Raw genomic sequence first — 16,176 nt, 5'->3', positions numbered from 1 at the left:
AAAAGCTTTCAATAATCAATCAATATGAAACCTCATTTCCAACAAAGTTAAAACCCCGTAAAAAAAAAAAACACGACTGAGGAAACACAGAAAACGGTCATTAGATTAATTGAATTTGAAATTCTCTGAGAAAACTATGAGGCCAGAATATAAAATAAGAGCATCTGCGGTGGTGTTAGGCTGCATTCGTGTCTGTCGGTGTGAGGGGCTCGCACATCTGGAAAGGCTGTCACAATGCTGGAAAATATCAAATAACAACATCTGCTCCTATTGCAAATTGATTATTCCAGCAAGACAGTGAGGCTTCAGTGTGTAAAGAGTCCAGGTGCTGAACTCAACACATCTTTCACTATTAGAAAACAGCTCGCTTATTATATAGATGAAACTCCAGCAAAAAACAAACAAACAAAAAAACAACTGTTGAGCAGCTTCAATCCTCATCAACAATGAACCCAGACTGTAATTAGACTAAGTGATGTAACACAATGGTAAACAATTGGGGTTGTAATTTAGACGTTTGTCGAATTTCTTTGACTTTTATACTACCGATAAAAAGTTATTTTGGCGGGTTTAAACTAAAAAAACCAAAAAAACCCTGCTTGACAGCGTTTCTTCAGCTGCAATAGTTATTTCTCCTGATTTTCTGAAATTGACATGTGACACAGGGAGATCTTTGCGCAATCACACGTCCACCGAGAGCAGAATCGATCCAGAGAAAAGCTGATTCCATCATTTCTGCATTCAAGGCGTTGAGCGCATCTTTATACCTTTTACCGTCTCACAGCGTGGCTAAATCAGAACTGAGGATTTAAAAATGAAAGGCAATGTGAATCATGGACTAATGAGGTAGATCAGAAAGAGCTTCTAAGAAGTGTACTCATACCTTACATAACCATAACAATGCTGCGAATTAAACATTTCATTACATAACACCTCAGGTCTCGTTCACGAGTCAATTTTTAGAAATTGCTGTCGAACCCATCATAAAGGCACCAGTGTGTGTGTGTGTGTGTGTGTGTGTGTGTGTGTATGTGTGTGTGTGTGTACCTCGGAGTATGCAGCAGTGATGTGTTCATACAGGCCTTGATGATGGTGGATGCCGTCTTCAAGGTCCTGCAGCTCGGAGGGCAGATCCACCTCGCCGCACGCCTTACACCACGAGTCCACGTTACTCATGTACTGCAAGGGGGGGGGGGGGATGGAGAGCATATCGCATGAAGCAGTTCACACTGGACATGACGTGACACATGAGGATTCATACTTTGTGCACAGAAGAAGCAAAAAATCGCCTGGGGGGATTATTTTCCTTTTGTTTATGGAACTCCTGAGACTTTTTTTCAGATGCGTTATCTACGGGCTGATCGCTGCTGTGCGCTGGCAGGCGGCGACTTCCTGCAACGTGCCGAGGCCCCCTTCATGTGGGAGGGATGCAAAAACAAAAGCGGTCAGACTGAACCTCTGAAAGCCGTATCAGCAAGTTCAGCTGATCTCTATCTAATTAAAAACCTTGCAGAGATTTTTTCTTCCGTGACAATGAGAAGAACATACATGAGCAGAACAAAGACTTAAAACAAAAGCTCTGTGTGTCTGTGTGTGTGGGAGGGGATAAAGGCTGGGGCGAATCCTTTTGGGACACAGTTGCTTCTATTTCAGCTCAGCAAAACATGAAAAGGCCGGCTCGGTGACAGCGATATTCCAGGTCGGAAAAGTCGCACCACCCATGTTCCCCGTGTTGGGATTCTGGGCCGGGAATCGGTCCACAGTGGTTCGACTAATGAGCGCAGATCGAAATACCAGCGCATAACAAATACTTTAGTCACGCCCTGCATAGGTTTATGTAAATATATGGAAATGGAATGCATATGTTGGGCTTTATAGATTTAATGAAGCCAAATGGGTATTTTACAACCTGGGGAGTGTAAGTTTCTCTGTTCTTGTTCAAACACGAGTGGAGACCAGGTCAACATGTCAACTGGCTGGAAAAAAACACACCAAGGGAAGTTTTCCTCTATTCCGCTCCCATTAAAACTGACTTTAGAGATTAGTGGAGCATTTTAAGGGACGAGTTTTCACGTTTTCCAGAGTTGAGAATAGAGAATACATACATTTCTTCAGTAGATTCACAAAAGTCCTTTCTATCATATATTAATCTAATTAATGGTAGAAAACCTGATACTTATTACCAAATATCCATGAAGAAACCACATAATCAGTATAATATGATGACAAACTGAATGTTTCACTTAAAAAGTTAACACAAACAGCCCCTAAATGTCTTCTGATTCTGTATATAGTATATTATTGAGGATTAAACTGAAGCAAAGGTGACACAATATGTGATTGACACTTCGGCAGTGGCTGGATCTCTGACTCGGTGCAGAGGAATCACCCAAAAAAAAGCTGCAGATGTATTTCTGCTGGAATTAGGAGACAATCTACATCCAGCAATGATCGGATGATAAGCTGACAACTGGGAAAAGAAAGAAAACAAACCTCTCAAATGTGACTTGATGAGTCATACTTGGGACTTAAAAACAAAAAACCTGAATGAATCCTGTATCGACATGCCCCGCTCTCCACAGGTTCTGCTTTTCATAACCGTCAAGTTAACCAAACAGTTTCAAAGCGGTCTTAAAATGTTAAGCGAGATAAAGAATGTGCAGGTTTCACGTTAGAATAATGCTTTCGGCACCGACAGCTATCCGCGCCCTACCTGGTCACATTTCTGGTGGAAGCTGGCCGACATCTCCAGCAGCGTGCTCCGCTCGTCCAGCGCGGCGGCGAACGCCTTCCACTCCTGCTCCAGCTGGCCTGAGATCTGCTTGATCTGCTGCGAGGCATAGTGACCGGACTCCAGCAGCCGGTTCCCCACAGACATGATCCGGTTGATGTTCACGTACACATTCTGGACGGCCGGACAGAGGGGGGGGGTGTCAGAGTGACAGTCGTGAGCAACGTGTGCGAGAACCCACTCAAAAAGAACAATCTGGACACAATGTGGATGGGTGGAGAGTGCGGCGAGGGATAATCGGGCCGCTGCTACTCTTTCTCATCCAACCCCTGTGGCTACACCGGTTCCTCGTCTCAACCGTTTCATAATGCTTATGCAAGGCCGACTGTGGATAAGAGAATAGGATTACTTAATACCTGGTTGTGTTGCTGCTGCAAACGCGCGGAAGACGCGCGAGTGCACGGGAGCGCACAACAAAACACTGGAGGTTGTGGCTCAGCGCAATAACGGTGTTATTATACAGCGCGGGTGCACGGACTGGAGTCCAAGTGGGCGGAAAGCTCATCCCTCCCGCTGCGAATCGCTGTGCCTTACCATGCAGTTCATCGCAAAGTGGTTGTGCTGGGTTTGCAGCTCGACGGCGTGGGGGTGGTTGTTGCCGATCTCCGTGTAGCCTGCCAGGAACAAGCCCTTGTTGTGCATGATCCAGTCAAACATCTGCCGATGCCAGAGCAGACACACAAACACACAGAGACAGAGAAAGTGTGTGTGTGTGTGAGAGAGAGACAGAGAGAGAAAAGGGGGAAAAAAAAAAAGTTAGCAAATGAACACATGCACACTCGGATCATCTGTAACTCGTGCAGATTGCTGCAGGCGCAGGTACAAAGACAAACAGCTGGGACTGAGCCTTGCGGGCGAGTTTTTGTGTGTGTGTGTGTGTGTGTGTGTGTGTGCTGCTGCAGTGTTCACACAGTTGTCATCTTTCCAGGCCAGAACACAGAGAAACGGACCGCCTCTATTAAGAGTATCCTCTCAGGCTCTCCTAGAGAACAACTCGTGGCCTATGGTGTCCTAGCAACAAGCTCCTACTACTGCAGTGTATCCAAGACTGCAGCTCGCGCTCTGTTGCTGCAACCTGCTATTTCATTCCACTCACTCAAACATGGATCTCTCAATCTCCCCCCCCCACCAATGCCTCATTCTATTTTGTGCTGCAGCTGTCAACATCTGCGCTTCCTGCATGGCAGCCAGAGGAGGTGGCCGCGTACCTTCCCCGTCTCTCGTGCTTGAATCGTATCTCGAGTGCAACGGCGTTTAGTTTTCACTCCTGCTCCCAGTTTTATTGGCGACATAAAGTTAGATGTAGTATTTCAGGATGAAAGCAGAAAAGCAACATCGGTTCATGACGGCTCCACAATCCACTTCAATCAATTCCTCTCTGTGGGCGTAATTAAGTTTTTGTTTTGGTTTGTTTATATTGGCATTTGTCTGCCCTACAGTGATTCCCCATGCTGGGATTATCGACAGCCGCTATATGGCTTCTCTGTTCCCGGCGGCCCACCGACCTTCTCGGCGTCCTGTTCGAAGAGGCGGAGCTGGAAGCACTGGTCCAGCTGCAGCTTGCGGACGTGCCAGGCCTGGTGGAGGTGCTGCCGCGTGGAGTGCAGCTTGTCCAGCAGCTGGGTGATCCGGGGCACCAGGCCCTGGGTGTCGGCGTTGCATCCTCCGCCGCCGCCGCCGCCGCTACCTCCGCCACCACCGCCGTTACGATTGGAGAAGGACTCGCTGCTTTGAATGCGCTGGAGCAACCTGGAAACAACCAATGCATCAAGGTTACGGCTGTCACACGACACAGAGCGAAGCATAAACACAATATTGCATTAACAAAACAAGCATACAAATGACAAAATTTGAGTTCGCCTGTTGTGTTTGTTTTCTTTTTTTTTTTAAACTTTTTTATGATTTACAGTTCAAATAAATCCTCAGGTATCTTATAATAGCCTTTTCACAAGTTCAAAAGTTCAATCTCACCTCTTTAAATCCTGTCTTGTCAACTTTGACAGAATCTGGCGCATGCCTCTCATAATCAGAACGCCCACACTATTCAAGATTAACAGGATTTTCCTAAACTACCGGTAAACAGACCATTGCAGTATGATCGTCCAGTCACAGAGCTTAAAGTACCGTAAATATGGGCAGGAGGAGCCACTCATTGAACATTTCTCGACAATTCAGCCCCCCCCCACACAAAAAAGATCTGCTTGTCCTCTTAAAAAAACATCTTTCTTCCATTTGTGGCTCTTTGAGAACGTCTCTAAGTTTTTATTCCTGCATCAAGTGCTCGTGATTTGACACAAGCCGCGGGACACAGAGACTGACCTTCATGCCCACAGAGCTGAAGACAGACTAACTTAAAGTTGCTAAATCTAATACAGACACTCGGCACTGCAATATTCACAAACGCAGAAGATTTTCAAAATATAAATAAACGCATGATCTGCACATCTTTACGTTGGCAGACACACACACACACACACTTCCCTCACACACATTTGCTCTTCCAAATTCAGCTTCTGCAACACGAACATAAAAAGGCAAAGTGGAAGAGACAAATATAATCCTACACTTTCAGTTTTATCCTTGTCAAAGCTTCTGTTTAATGGCAAAGCTGCTTTTTTTCTTTTTCTCCCCCCCCCCGTACCTCTGTCCTTCCGTGTCAAGCTCCTCAATCGGCGCTTTTATGACTTTCTTCTTCAGAGTGGCATGTTCTTCTATCATCCGCCTGGCTCCTTCCAGGTCCTGTGGGAAATCCTTCCTTGACACGGTTTCTTGCATCTCCTCCAGTCGCGCCAGCATCTGGGTGGCGTGGCCGGAAAACTCTTCGAACGCGACGCGCACCTGAACGGTCAGAAGGGGGTTTTGAGTGCAAAAACCATTACGTATCATTCAAACGAAAACAAAAAAAAAAAATCCTCCCTGCTGCTCGCCTTCCGAGGGGAAATCTCCTGCGGCAGATTAGAAATTGAGCAGATGGCTCAGAATGGAGGGGGGGGGGGGGGTTGGTGGGCCGGTCTCACCTCTATCCATTCTTCGTGGTTGTAATCCAGACTGCCGTCGAAGTCTGCCGTGAGCTGTGAGGGGTCCACCACTTTTGTCAGGCCTTCTAGCGACACCATGGTGGTCTGCAGGAGGAGAGAAAGTAAAGGGCAGGAGTTTGACGGAGCTTCCGCTGGACTTAGAACTAATGCAGCTCACTTGAGTGAGCGGTTAAATGCTTCTAATCTCTCCTCTGCCGCCTCCAACTGCTGTGGAAATGTCGGGATACTTCGTAAAGACGCAGGCAATCCCTCACTTCTAAATTGTTGCAATGCTTTTTTTTTTTTTTAAAGTTACATCAGAAGCCTTGTAATCAACGACTTAAGCGCATTTGATCCCCTTCCTTCTAGGATAGGAACCTTTACAGCTTCATTATGCCAGAAGACTTATAGCAGCTCCACACGTCTCTGCCCCCTTCTACTCTTAACAATTAAACGCTTCCCCACCGGGCACCGGTCCTCCGTGATCAACCGGCTGTCGTGCTCCACTTCAGAGTCGGGTAAAAGAAAAACTCTGATCTTCTCCACAAAACAACAGTTGCATATTACAATATCAATTTCAGAGAAACACCAAGGAAATATCTCCCCGTTCGGTTTCAGTGCCTCCGTGTTTCTGCTAACCCACCTCCGCACAACACCCCCACACACATGGCCAAAGACGGATGGAGACAGAACGAAGCTGGATCGGCTTTGTGTAGGCCTCACAAAGCAGAGACGCACTGGTGTCCTTGGCTTTAAAAGGAGAAGATAAAGGAGAGTGGCTCTTGCCAGCGGAAAATACTGATACAGCTGTATTTGCCATTGTTGTTAGCCAATTGATTTGTATGGATGGCGACGCTGGGAGCACGTTTCTCCCCCACTGAACCGCACGCTGTATCTACAATCAAATATGGTGGCAGCAGTCACCTGAAGATGGAGAATCCTCATGCGGCTGCCGGAGAAATGCTCCGTTTCCCGGTCAGAGAATCAACGGATTCGCTGCAGTTTTAGCAACATCAGATCTAAATGCAAATGCAACGCGGGACAAAAAACCGGCCGGGTCACATGACAACATGTGCACATACCAATGCACACGTAATGTGGCCCAATCAATGCCCCGATGCGGCACGGCAGGGCAGCTTGGGAATAATTGAAGCCTGCCCCGTAGCCATTCTTCCTATCAAGCGATCGATATCTTATCGGTAGGCCACAGCGGACCCGTGTGCGTACGAGGGAACGATCTGGAGCGATTTCCACGCTCGCACGGCCAGGCCACTTTCCGTGGGGGCCAGAGCGTGTGCCAGTTTATCTGGAGCCGCTCCCACGTTACATGTTAGAGCAACAGAGTTTCCACAGGATGGAGCTAATGTTGATCGTTACCACAGTAAGTAGGACTGAGGGCGGAGGGGGCTGCTCATCCAGGCTTCATTAGAGAGCGTTTAGTTAGCGGGCTATGAATCAGGAGCTGAAAGAGCACGCCGATGCTCATTCGGGGAAGAAATACACCTGCTCTGAGTGCACTCCACTAATTAGCTGTGAGATGTAAAAAAATAAAAAATAAAAAAAATAAAGAAATACTGACAGCATCACGACGCTCGGGATCTGCTATGTGCCAGTTTTGGGCTTGAATGTGATGAAATGATAGAGACAGCTGGTTGGTGATGTACGCAGCCGGGGGGGGGGGGGGGGGGGGGGATAGAGAGAGAGAGAAAGAGAGAGAGATGATGAAATGTGCTGACAATGAGCAGCTCGGGAACGCGGAGGAAGAGTTGAAGCTGGGGGGGGGGGGCACAGCGGCTGTTATCACAGCTCAGCTGACAGAAAATGGTGGACTTCATATTTTTTTCCCACTTTTACAAACATGCGGACGCTTATAAGTGGAGACTGAAATCCATATAAAAGAAAAAAAAAAAGCATATGAGAGCCAGATCCATCTTTGAGTGTGCAGCCTTTATATGCAAGTGTGATATATTTCCTTAACTATATACTGTTATCTGTGCAACACCCCGTGGAGGAATGATCCAAAAGTTCACACCCAACCCAAACAAGCACAAATCCTACCTCGAATTCAAACTTGGAGCTGCCAAAGTTGGTCCTCTGCTTCTGCCAGAAATTGTCGGGTTTGATGATGAGGGCGACGTGGATGCAGGAAGGGAAGGACTCCTGCAGGATCTTCAGCAGAGGCTTGATGCTGTCCCACTTGGAGCCGCGCATATCAACAATGACCGTGAAGCCATGTTTACACACCTCCTCGCTGGGTACGGACGGGAGGATGGTGGCGATCGGCGAGAGTGGGAGGAATTAAAGAGAGAAGATTGGAGGGAGGGGGGAGGGAGGGAGGGAGGGAGGGAGGGAGGGGGGGGATCCAAGAGCGATTGGAGAGAGTATAATCCAGAGAGAGACAGATGACAGGCGTGGGAAAGGATGAGTGAGGGATGATGGAGAGGACAGACAGAAGAGAAGATGGAAAAAGGGGAGGGAGAGAGAGAGAGAGAGGGAAAAAAAAGGAGAATCAAAACAAACAGTGAGATGACGCATTTTCTATACTGTGAGCAGCCTACGCAGCAACCACTCATCCAACACACCCACCCACGCACTCCAACACACACTTACATCCACACCCACACACACACACACACACACACAAAATACACCTGCGAGGGAATGAGTCACAAATGTGTGCATAAATATATATATATAAAAAAAAAAAAATACAAATCAGCATATTTGTGCCGGAGCAGCCGTTTTCCCCTGTGGTGCTGCGCTCCTGCTGGCATTAATATCATCATCTGACAAGAACTCCATGTACAGTGCTGGGAGCAAAACGCGCTGCAGATACGCATCAAAGAAACAATCTGTACTCAGGACTCAGGGAGCAAACTGTGGCTGCTCCATCTCTCACTCCTCAACATACATCCTGTCCTCACCATATCCAACTTATTTCATCCGGACTTCAAATCCCGCACGACTCTACACAACCCCCCCCCCCCCCATCCGTCACGCTCGTTCAGCTCAGCACAGTTCTTTTCAGACCTCCTTCTATTCTTACATCTCGTAAAATCTCCATCACATCATCTTTTTTTTTTTTTTTTTGGCTTCCCTGCGGTGTGCAGAGGTTCCCAAAAATAGAAAAGAAAGATCGCAACACGTGCAACACATTGACATGGTGGCAGTGTGGCGGCGATCCGCCGAATGACAGCAGAAGGAGAACATTCGGGGTCTGATTTTCAAACACACACACGCACACTCACTCACACACACACACACACACACACACAGAGCAGATGGAGAGGGTTGACGGGATGAACAGGAATGAGAAGCCCGCAGAGCGACGCTTTACCTGGGAGGTGAGGAGCCGCTCGCTCGCAGTAACTGCCACCGCCGCCGCACCGCTTCGGCTACTGCGACACTTTGTTTTGCTTTCACACACACTTGCTCGCTCGCTCTCTCACTCGCGCGCGCACACACACACACACCTCCTTGCACATGCGCTCTCGGCTGCATGTCAGTTTTAATCCACCCCCCCTCCTCTCTCGCTCTCTCTCTCTCTCCTCTGTAGCCTCAGCTCAGTCTCTCGCCGGCTCCCTGCAGCTCGTTTTTCAATTATTACACTCTGCGTTTCCCGTCTCTCCTCTCACATGCTTGTGTCGGCTGCCTCACGTGCTCGCTCGTGGGGCTCCGTGCACTTGCTCTGGGTGTGTGTGTGTGTGTTTAGAGGGGCTTCCCCTCTTCGACACGAGACGGCACAGAGTGTGTACCTCGGGATGCCGGCGAGGTACGCGATCAGTCTCCTCAGGTCGTCCGTTCGTATTCTGTCGTGGTTGCTGCGTGATGGAAACGTTAGAACTGGACCTCCGCGTCTGTCTCTGCCACCTGGGGGAACAAATAAAAACACTTCTTCGGTTGCGTATACGGATCAAAACATACAACTTTTTTGTACAGACAACTTTTAAAGGCTGAATCCACCGAATTCTTTTTAGTAACACATTTACAAATTCAATATAGTAAAACTATGGGGTTATATTTGTGCCAAAATTCTGAGCGAGCGATGGGAAAATTTGAGCGCCAAAAAATTTATTGTGCAAGCACACTAATAACATTTTGAGGAAATATTTAAATTGCGCAAAGACAAACTTGAGATTGCGCGCTCAAAAATCATTTCTGCGCTCAGATTCTTCCTCTGCGTGCTCAACCTCTCTCTCTCTCTCGCACTCAACCTCTCTCTCTCTCGCGCTCAACCTCTCTCTCTCTCGCTCGCTCAAATATCTCCATGTCCGCGCTCAAGTTCTGCTGTGCGCTCGCTCAAAATGTGCAAAGCCCAAATGTGACAGACACGGTTGTCCACCAATCACAGAAATTTGGGGCGGGCGTTGAATTCTGATTGGTTACTTCGGTTTCTGGAAGTGCCTCATAACCGACGAAGAAGAAGAGGAAAAAACAAACTGCGAAGGAAAACAGAAATAAGGAAAACTAAAGATAATGATCCTGGATTACAACATGTTTTCCCCCGCAGTTTGTTTTTCCCTCTTCTTCTTCTTTTTCTTCTTTGTTGGTTATGAGTCACTTCCAGAAACCGAAGTAACCAATCACAGTTCAACACCCGCCCCAAATTTCTGTGATTGGTGGACAACCGTGTCTGTCACATTTGGGCTTTGCACATTTTGAGCGAGCGCACAGCAGAACTTGAGCGCGGACATGGAGATATTTGAGCGAGCGAGAGAGAGAGAGGTTGAGCGCGAGAGAGAGAGAGAGGTTGAGCGCGAGAGAGAGAGAGAGGTTGAGCACGCAGAGGAAGAATCTGAGCGCAGAAATGATTTTTGAGCGCGCAATCTCAAGTTTGTCTTTGCGCAATTTAAATATTTCCTCAAAATGTTATTAGTGTGCTTGCACAATTAATTTTTTTGCGCTCAAATTTTCCCATCGCTCGCTCAGAATTTTGGCACAAATATAACCCCATAGTAAAACTACTATTTACTCTGAAAACCGCTTTACTCTTGCTAATTATACAATATAAGCATGGGAACGCCGACAATATTAGATTAGGTTGGTTTTTTGTTAAAAAGACACTGCAAGAGCTCAGCTTAAAATCAGTGACTGGACATGTTTATTTTCAAGAATTATCCCGTACAGCAGAAACAAAAATGGATGGATGTTAAAAAGGAGTATTGGGAGAATCATGCGGCAAAAAGATACTGATGTAATATTCAATTATCAAACAATATATACAGTGCAAGTCTGGTCTATGAACCCCCCCAACTGATTGATAATATATAGGCCCCTCCCACCGTGATTAAAGCTACTGTACATGAAAATACATGACTTATATTCCAATCAAATATCACTGATTAAATAAAGTACACTCCGATCCAGTGGAGGCGATAAGAAGACGAGCACAGTCGTACATCAATGACGGCATACAAGCCGTGGAGAGGCACAGAGTCGAAGCGTAGAGGTTGGAGAGTGGAAATGCGGCGATCATCGCAGCCTTTCTACTCCCGTCAGTGAAGGACGTGAGCCAAGCGGTTAACACTCGCCTCAACAGATCTCACAGTCCAAAAATGCGTCTAAGGCTAATTGGTGAATCCAAATTTACGGCTGAGTGTCAATGTGTCTCATGGTGTTTGCCCTTTAATGGACTCATGACCTGTTGAGTGTGTAATCTATATTGTCATATTGTTATATTTTATTCCAAAGGGCTGAACGCTGTTTTTCGGTTAGAGAAAACGATTCCCCCAAAGCTGGGGCGATCCGTCCTTTCAGAGTCATGAAATAAGTTTTCGATCTGATGACTGAAATCGAGGACCCAGTGCTGCCAAACGCTTCATGTTTTCACGTTATGTAGGAACTGTACCACGCGTCTTTCCAAGGATTTCCACACAACACTATTTCTACAGTGCTGCTGCCCTCCGGAGCCTTCCAGCCTCAATCCATGCTCACTGTCCCTTTTTTTTAATTGGTAGTTGGGTATCATTAACAGAGCGCGGTCATGAGGGCGAAGCTTGAATATCAGGTAGTAGAATAATATTTTGCTCCTCGTCTGCGACCGCCGCTGCTTCACTCACGTGGGAACTTGTAAACACAGACCCGACTGTGCTCAGCCCGCAAATTAGTGAGTTCAGCCGGGTTGTTACGCGCCTCCAGGTTCGACCCGGCTGCTCGGAGGGAGAGAAATCAAATGCTCACGTGGCACCAGACGAACACGCTCTCTTTTTTTTTTTTAGGGGGGGGGGGTAGATTTGAGATAATAGGCTTAGCTCATTTACCCTATTTTTCACATCACTCCCCCCCCACACATCATTTCAAAGCCAATTACTCCGCCAGCGACCGCCACGGGATGTGTGAGCTGACAGCAAGTCATCGCCATGGTAACGCTGGCCCCCGTTTCTCCCGTTTTGAATTTTCGGTGCGTTCGACTGAGTCACCGCCCTAGTTGTTGTGATTCTACCTGTGACCTTCGCCACAGACACGGGGGGGGGGGGGGGGGGGGGTCGCAGAACACTCTAATTAAGATATATTGTTATTCTGATCTATCGGTGCTGTGTGAGTGTCTCTCCAGCACGTATAGATACACACGATGTACACACTGCTCGTACGCTGGATGAATAATGTTTTTTCTGTGTTGTACAAATAATCCTGCTGGATGTTCTTGGCAGTCTGTATCTCCATTTCGGCCTCCTGTGAGTTTTCTCTGGCAGGATTTGGGTGCGTGCATGGCTGAGCTTTACTGGGAGGGGTGGAGGCAAAAGCCCGGGCAGCTCGAGTGCTCTGTTCCGCGGTCGTGACAGGATGTGTATTGCGAGTCGTCTATGTGTGTGTGCGTGTGTGTGTGTGTGTGTGTGTGTGTGTTTGAAGAGAGGTCAGGGGGTAAGTGTCTGGGCCTCAGTCTGACCCTGTTATTATGTCCACAGTGCGTCTGTGTGCGAGCGAGAGACGGGAGGAGAGGCCCCTCCACAGCTTCGCCCTCGGGACTCTGCGCTTCCCCGTTTCCGCAAGCGACACTCGCCCTGGTCACACTGCGGTGGCCAGGCGGTTTTGTAAAACCACACACACACACATAATCTTACCTGACAGAAAGGCAACTTTCTCTTTGAGGATGGGGAGCACCTCCATCGCCCTCATCTCCTCATTTCTCCTGAAACCTGCACACAAAGAATGAGGCGATGAGATTTTCAATCCAAGATTTTCTCAAAAGTTTAACCCTTCTGTCACTGTTTGATTTATTTTTTTTTGTTTGCCTTCCTTGAAAGCAGAATATTGAAGGTTGCAGCAGATTTAGTCCACATGCAATGTGGAGATCAGTTGTTTTTTTTAAACTCCTGGAATTTGAGCTTGAGATGTGCGATTCAAACTTAAACCACACGAATACATTGATACCGAAGAAAGAGGCAGAACAAATAATAATGGTGAGACAAGTTGAGCCTGAGCACGGGGGGGGGGGGGGTTGAAGGAGGAGAATGTAGAACCGCTCATGAGGGGAAACAGGGTGCAGGAAACATTCAAATCCAAAAGGCCACCTCCGTTCTTATTGATTTAAAATGAAACAAGGCAGCACGGAACACAAAAGAACTCCCACCGAGGGAACTTTCACGTCTGACAAGGTAAGAGCTGAATGGAGGAGAAAAAAAGCCGCAATCACGTTCGACAAATGATTCTTAAAATCAACGAATGAATGGAAATTAGTGGAAGTGGTAAATAAATGTCCCACAAGTCAGAGGAGAAAATGGAACTAAACACAATCCAAATTGGAGCCTCCATTGGGGAAGTGGGAGATTATAAGCTAAATGTGCTTCCTTGGTTTTTCCTCATATTCATAAGTTGCAACCTCCAATTCAGTGAAAACATCTGATGCGTCTGAAAAAAAAAAGATCTTGCAAAGAAAGACATATCAACATAACGCAGTGGTTGAAACTTGACGGCGTGAGGAAAAAGTATTGATAAACCCGCTGGGAATCCATAGCAATCAGATGTGGTGTCGGTGGTGTTTGGAGAGGAGGTCGGGGGACGGCCACAATCGTTGGGATTGATCTTCTGGGAACCGTGGACGCCAGAGTGAGCCGCCGAACCCAACGACAGGCCGACACCGGCACTCATAAACCGCGAGGCAAGAGTTAATATCGTTGGTTTGAAAAACCCCTGGACGTATTATGCTGCTGACGTCCCAGCAAAATAAATTCCCTTCCACTCTCAGTGAAAAACTGCACTCGCAGTATTTTTTTATTTTTATTTTTTTTAAATGGCACTATTGGTGAAGGCCAACAATCTGTCAGCTGCGTAACGTGACTATAAATATAGTTACTTTACTCACTTCCACTCTGTTTGCCTTCCCTTCAACTGCTGAACTGCGACATTTTCCTATAAATAAGTGGTACTTGATCGTATTCGCTGGTGAATCACGCAATAGTGGCTGAAGCTTCAGTCGCCCAGTGAAAACTAATATTCTTTTTTTTTTTTATCACCACTGGATGCCTAAATATACTTTACTATGAATAAAATACTCAAATCTTTAGCACTCCTCAACAGGCTGGTGTAAATGTTGCTTTATCTGGAGAGAATGAGGAGAAACAACAGGAAGATGCTCAATGGACACCACTTAAATCGTCCACTTCCACCAAATCCAGCATTCTCAGCCACTTTCCCCGTGTTGGTCATGTTCATCTACTCAGTCTTAGTCTCACTCGAATTGATCCGATTCCATTCAGAGTACAATTGGTTAAAAACAGTTGGCGGGTCAACAGAAGTGACTCTCTGGTCGACAGACTCACCAGCAGAATGAGGCTAATGCCAAAACTTCAAAACCAGAATTCAAACACACTCGCTGTTGAGTGGAGGACACACTGTGTCCAGGTTTCGTCCTTCAGGCGCCGCAGAGGTCTGGCGTGTGTGACTGATGACCCAGACACCTCCTGTTACCCACGTGCCCCTTTGTCTCTCGCTCTGACGTCCCCGCGTCCGACGAACTTCCCCCGTCTCTCCGTGCTCCACGTGGACATCTGACAAACGGCCCCACGACTTTCCATCTGATCGTTCGCAACGCGTCACAGCGGTGAGCTCTACTCCGAGGGCCTTGGGAGTGTTTCGACTGTGCAGCACTTTGCAATTTGTCTCCGCGCGTTACATAACGGCGCACTGTAAGGAGGAGGAAGGAAGAAAACCTCCCTGTCGTCCTTTTACTATTGTTGTTCGACAAGCACGAACGCATCCGGCTCTGGGGCGCCGAGTTGTATTCCCGTCTCCGCTCTCAGCATGGCGCTGTATTTACGGCGCTATGCTAATGAGATGGTAATTCTTTCCCTCCACCAGAGGAGACGGATGGGAATCGGGACTCGTCTCTATTTTTACTCCTCTTCCCCTCCCCTCGTTTGTCTGCAGCCCCCCCCGAGGGGTGCCGCACACAAATTAGCGCCATTAACTACATTTCCCACCACGCTCCCGTTGTGAGTGGGTTTGTAGTTCTGTGTATGATAAACAAAAGGCGGCTGTTGTGAATGCGGAGCCCAGGCTTGGCCTCTTTCTGGGATAGATCATACCTTTTTCTGAGAGAGAGGGGGGGAGAGAGAGGGGGGGGAGAGAGAGAGAGAGAGAGAGAGAGAGGGAGAGAGAGCGAGACTGTGATGCAGCTAATGACTGCTACCTTGGTTAAGCCAGTGATTTTTGAAAAAATATTTGAAAATGAAATGTGAAAGTAGAAATTCTACCTTGCTTTTGTGCAAGTTTGCATCATGTTTTTGTTTTTTTTTACAGCCTAATATTATGCACTCTTCCGTGGCCTCGTATCATAATAACTCAGAGACGGGTGCATTTACTTCTCCAATTTACAATCGAAACGTCGAGAAGGAGCAAGTAACCGTTCTCAGTTTTTAAGACGTTTTCCTCGGCTCCTGTTTGCGCGCGGCGTTGCATGAATTAAAAGCCACGTCTGCAGAGCGTGGTTCTCCGAGCGCCAGCTTTCCTTTTCATTTTGTTTTCAATCAGCAGAGAGCAGCTGCGGCCGCGTTGTGAGACGGCGCTGTGCTTTTGCTCCTTTTTGTACAAGCGACCAAAGAGATTTCTGTTTTAAAGAAATCTCAAAATCTATTCGACGAGAGCTGGTTTTGTAACCGCCAGCCACATTATATGGATGGAGCGGCTGTTTCTGCACTATCCAGTTTGAGTACTGCAACAAATAAATATATCTACTGGATTATGTTAACGCCTGTCAAGAGTTCGTCCTCATAACAGTGTTTTCTCTTGTTCTTAATTGCTGCGCTTCTATCATCTGCCCAACGGCCTCCAGGTATGAAATAATGATTGCCAATTGATTGCATTGAACATAATTTATCGCAGTGTTTGGGTACATTGTGCAGGTAGATGTCACAGTAATGGGAAAATTTG

At 47.1% G+C, this 16,176-nt stretch overlaps 1 protein-coding gene across 1 annotated transcript in view; it reads right to left on the bottom strand.

Annotated features, from left to right (window-relative positions):
- LOC308144559 (triple functional domain protein-like) overlaps positions 1 to 16,176 on the bottom strand; it is a 69,266-nt gene that overhangs the window by 26,893 nt on the left and 26,197 nt on the right. Inside the window, 9 exon segments of the mRNA XM_080515694.1 lie at positions 1,048 to 1,179; positions 2,714 to 2,905; positions 3,326 to 3,448; positions 4,297 to 4,540; positions 5,433 to 5,629; positions 5,809 to 5,913; positions 7,867 to 8,059; positions 9,564 to 9,678; positions 12,870 to 12,944. Coding sequence (XP_080371820.1) covers positions 1,048 to 1,179; positions 2,714 to 2,905; positions 3,326 to 3,448; positions 4,297 to 4,540; positions 5,433 to 5,629; positions 5,809 to 5,913; positions 7,867 to 8,059; positions 9,564 to 9,678; positions 12,870 to 12,944 — 1,376 coding nt within the window.

Source organism: Blennius ocellaris (assembly GCF_963422515.1).
Source record: "Blennius ocellaris genome assembly, chromosome: 20".
Classification (NCBI taxonomy): Eukaryota; Metazoa; Chordata; class Actinopteri; order Blenniiformes; family Blenniidae; genus Blennius; species Blennius ocellaris.
This window is presented reverse-complemented; position numbering and strand designations above follow the sequence as displayed.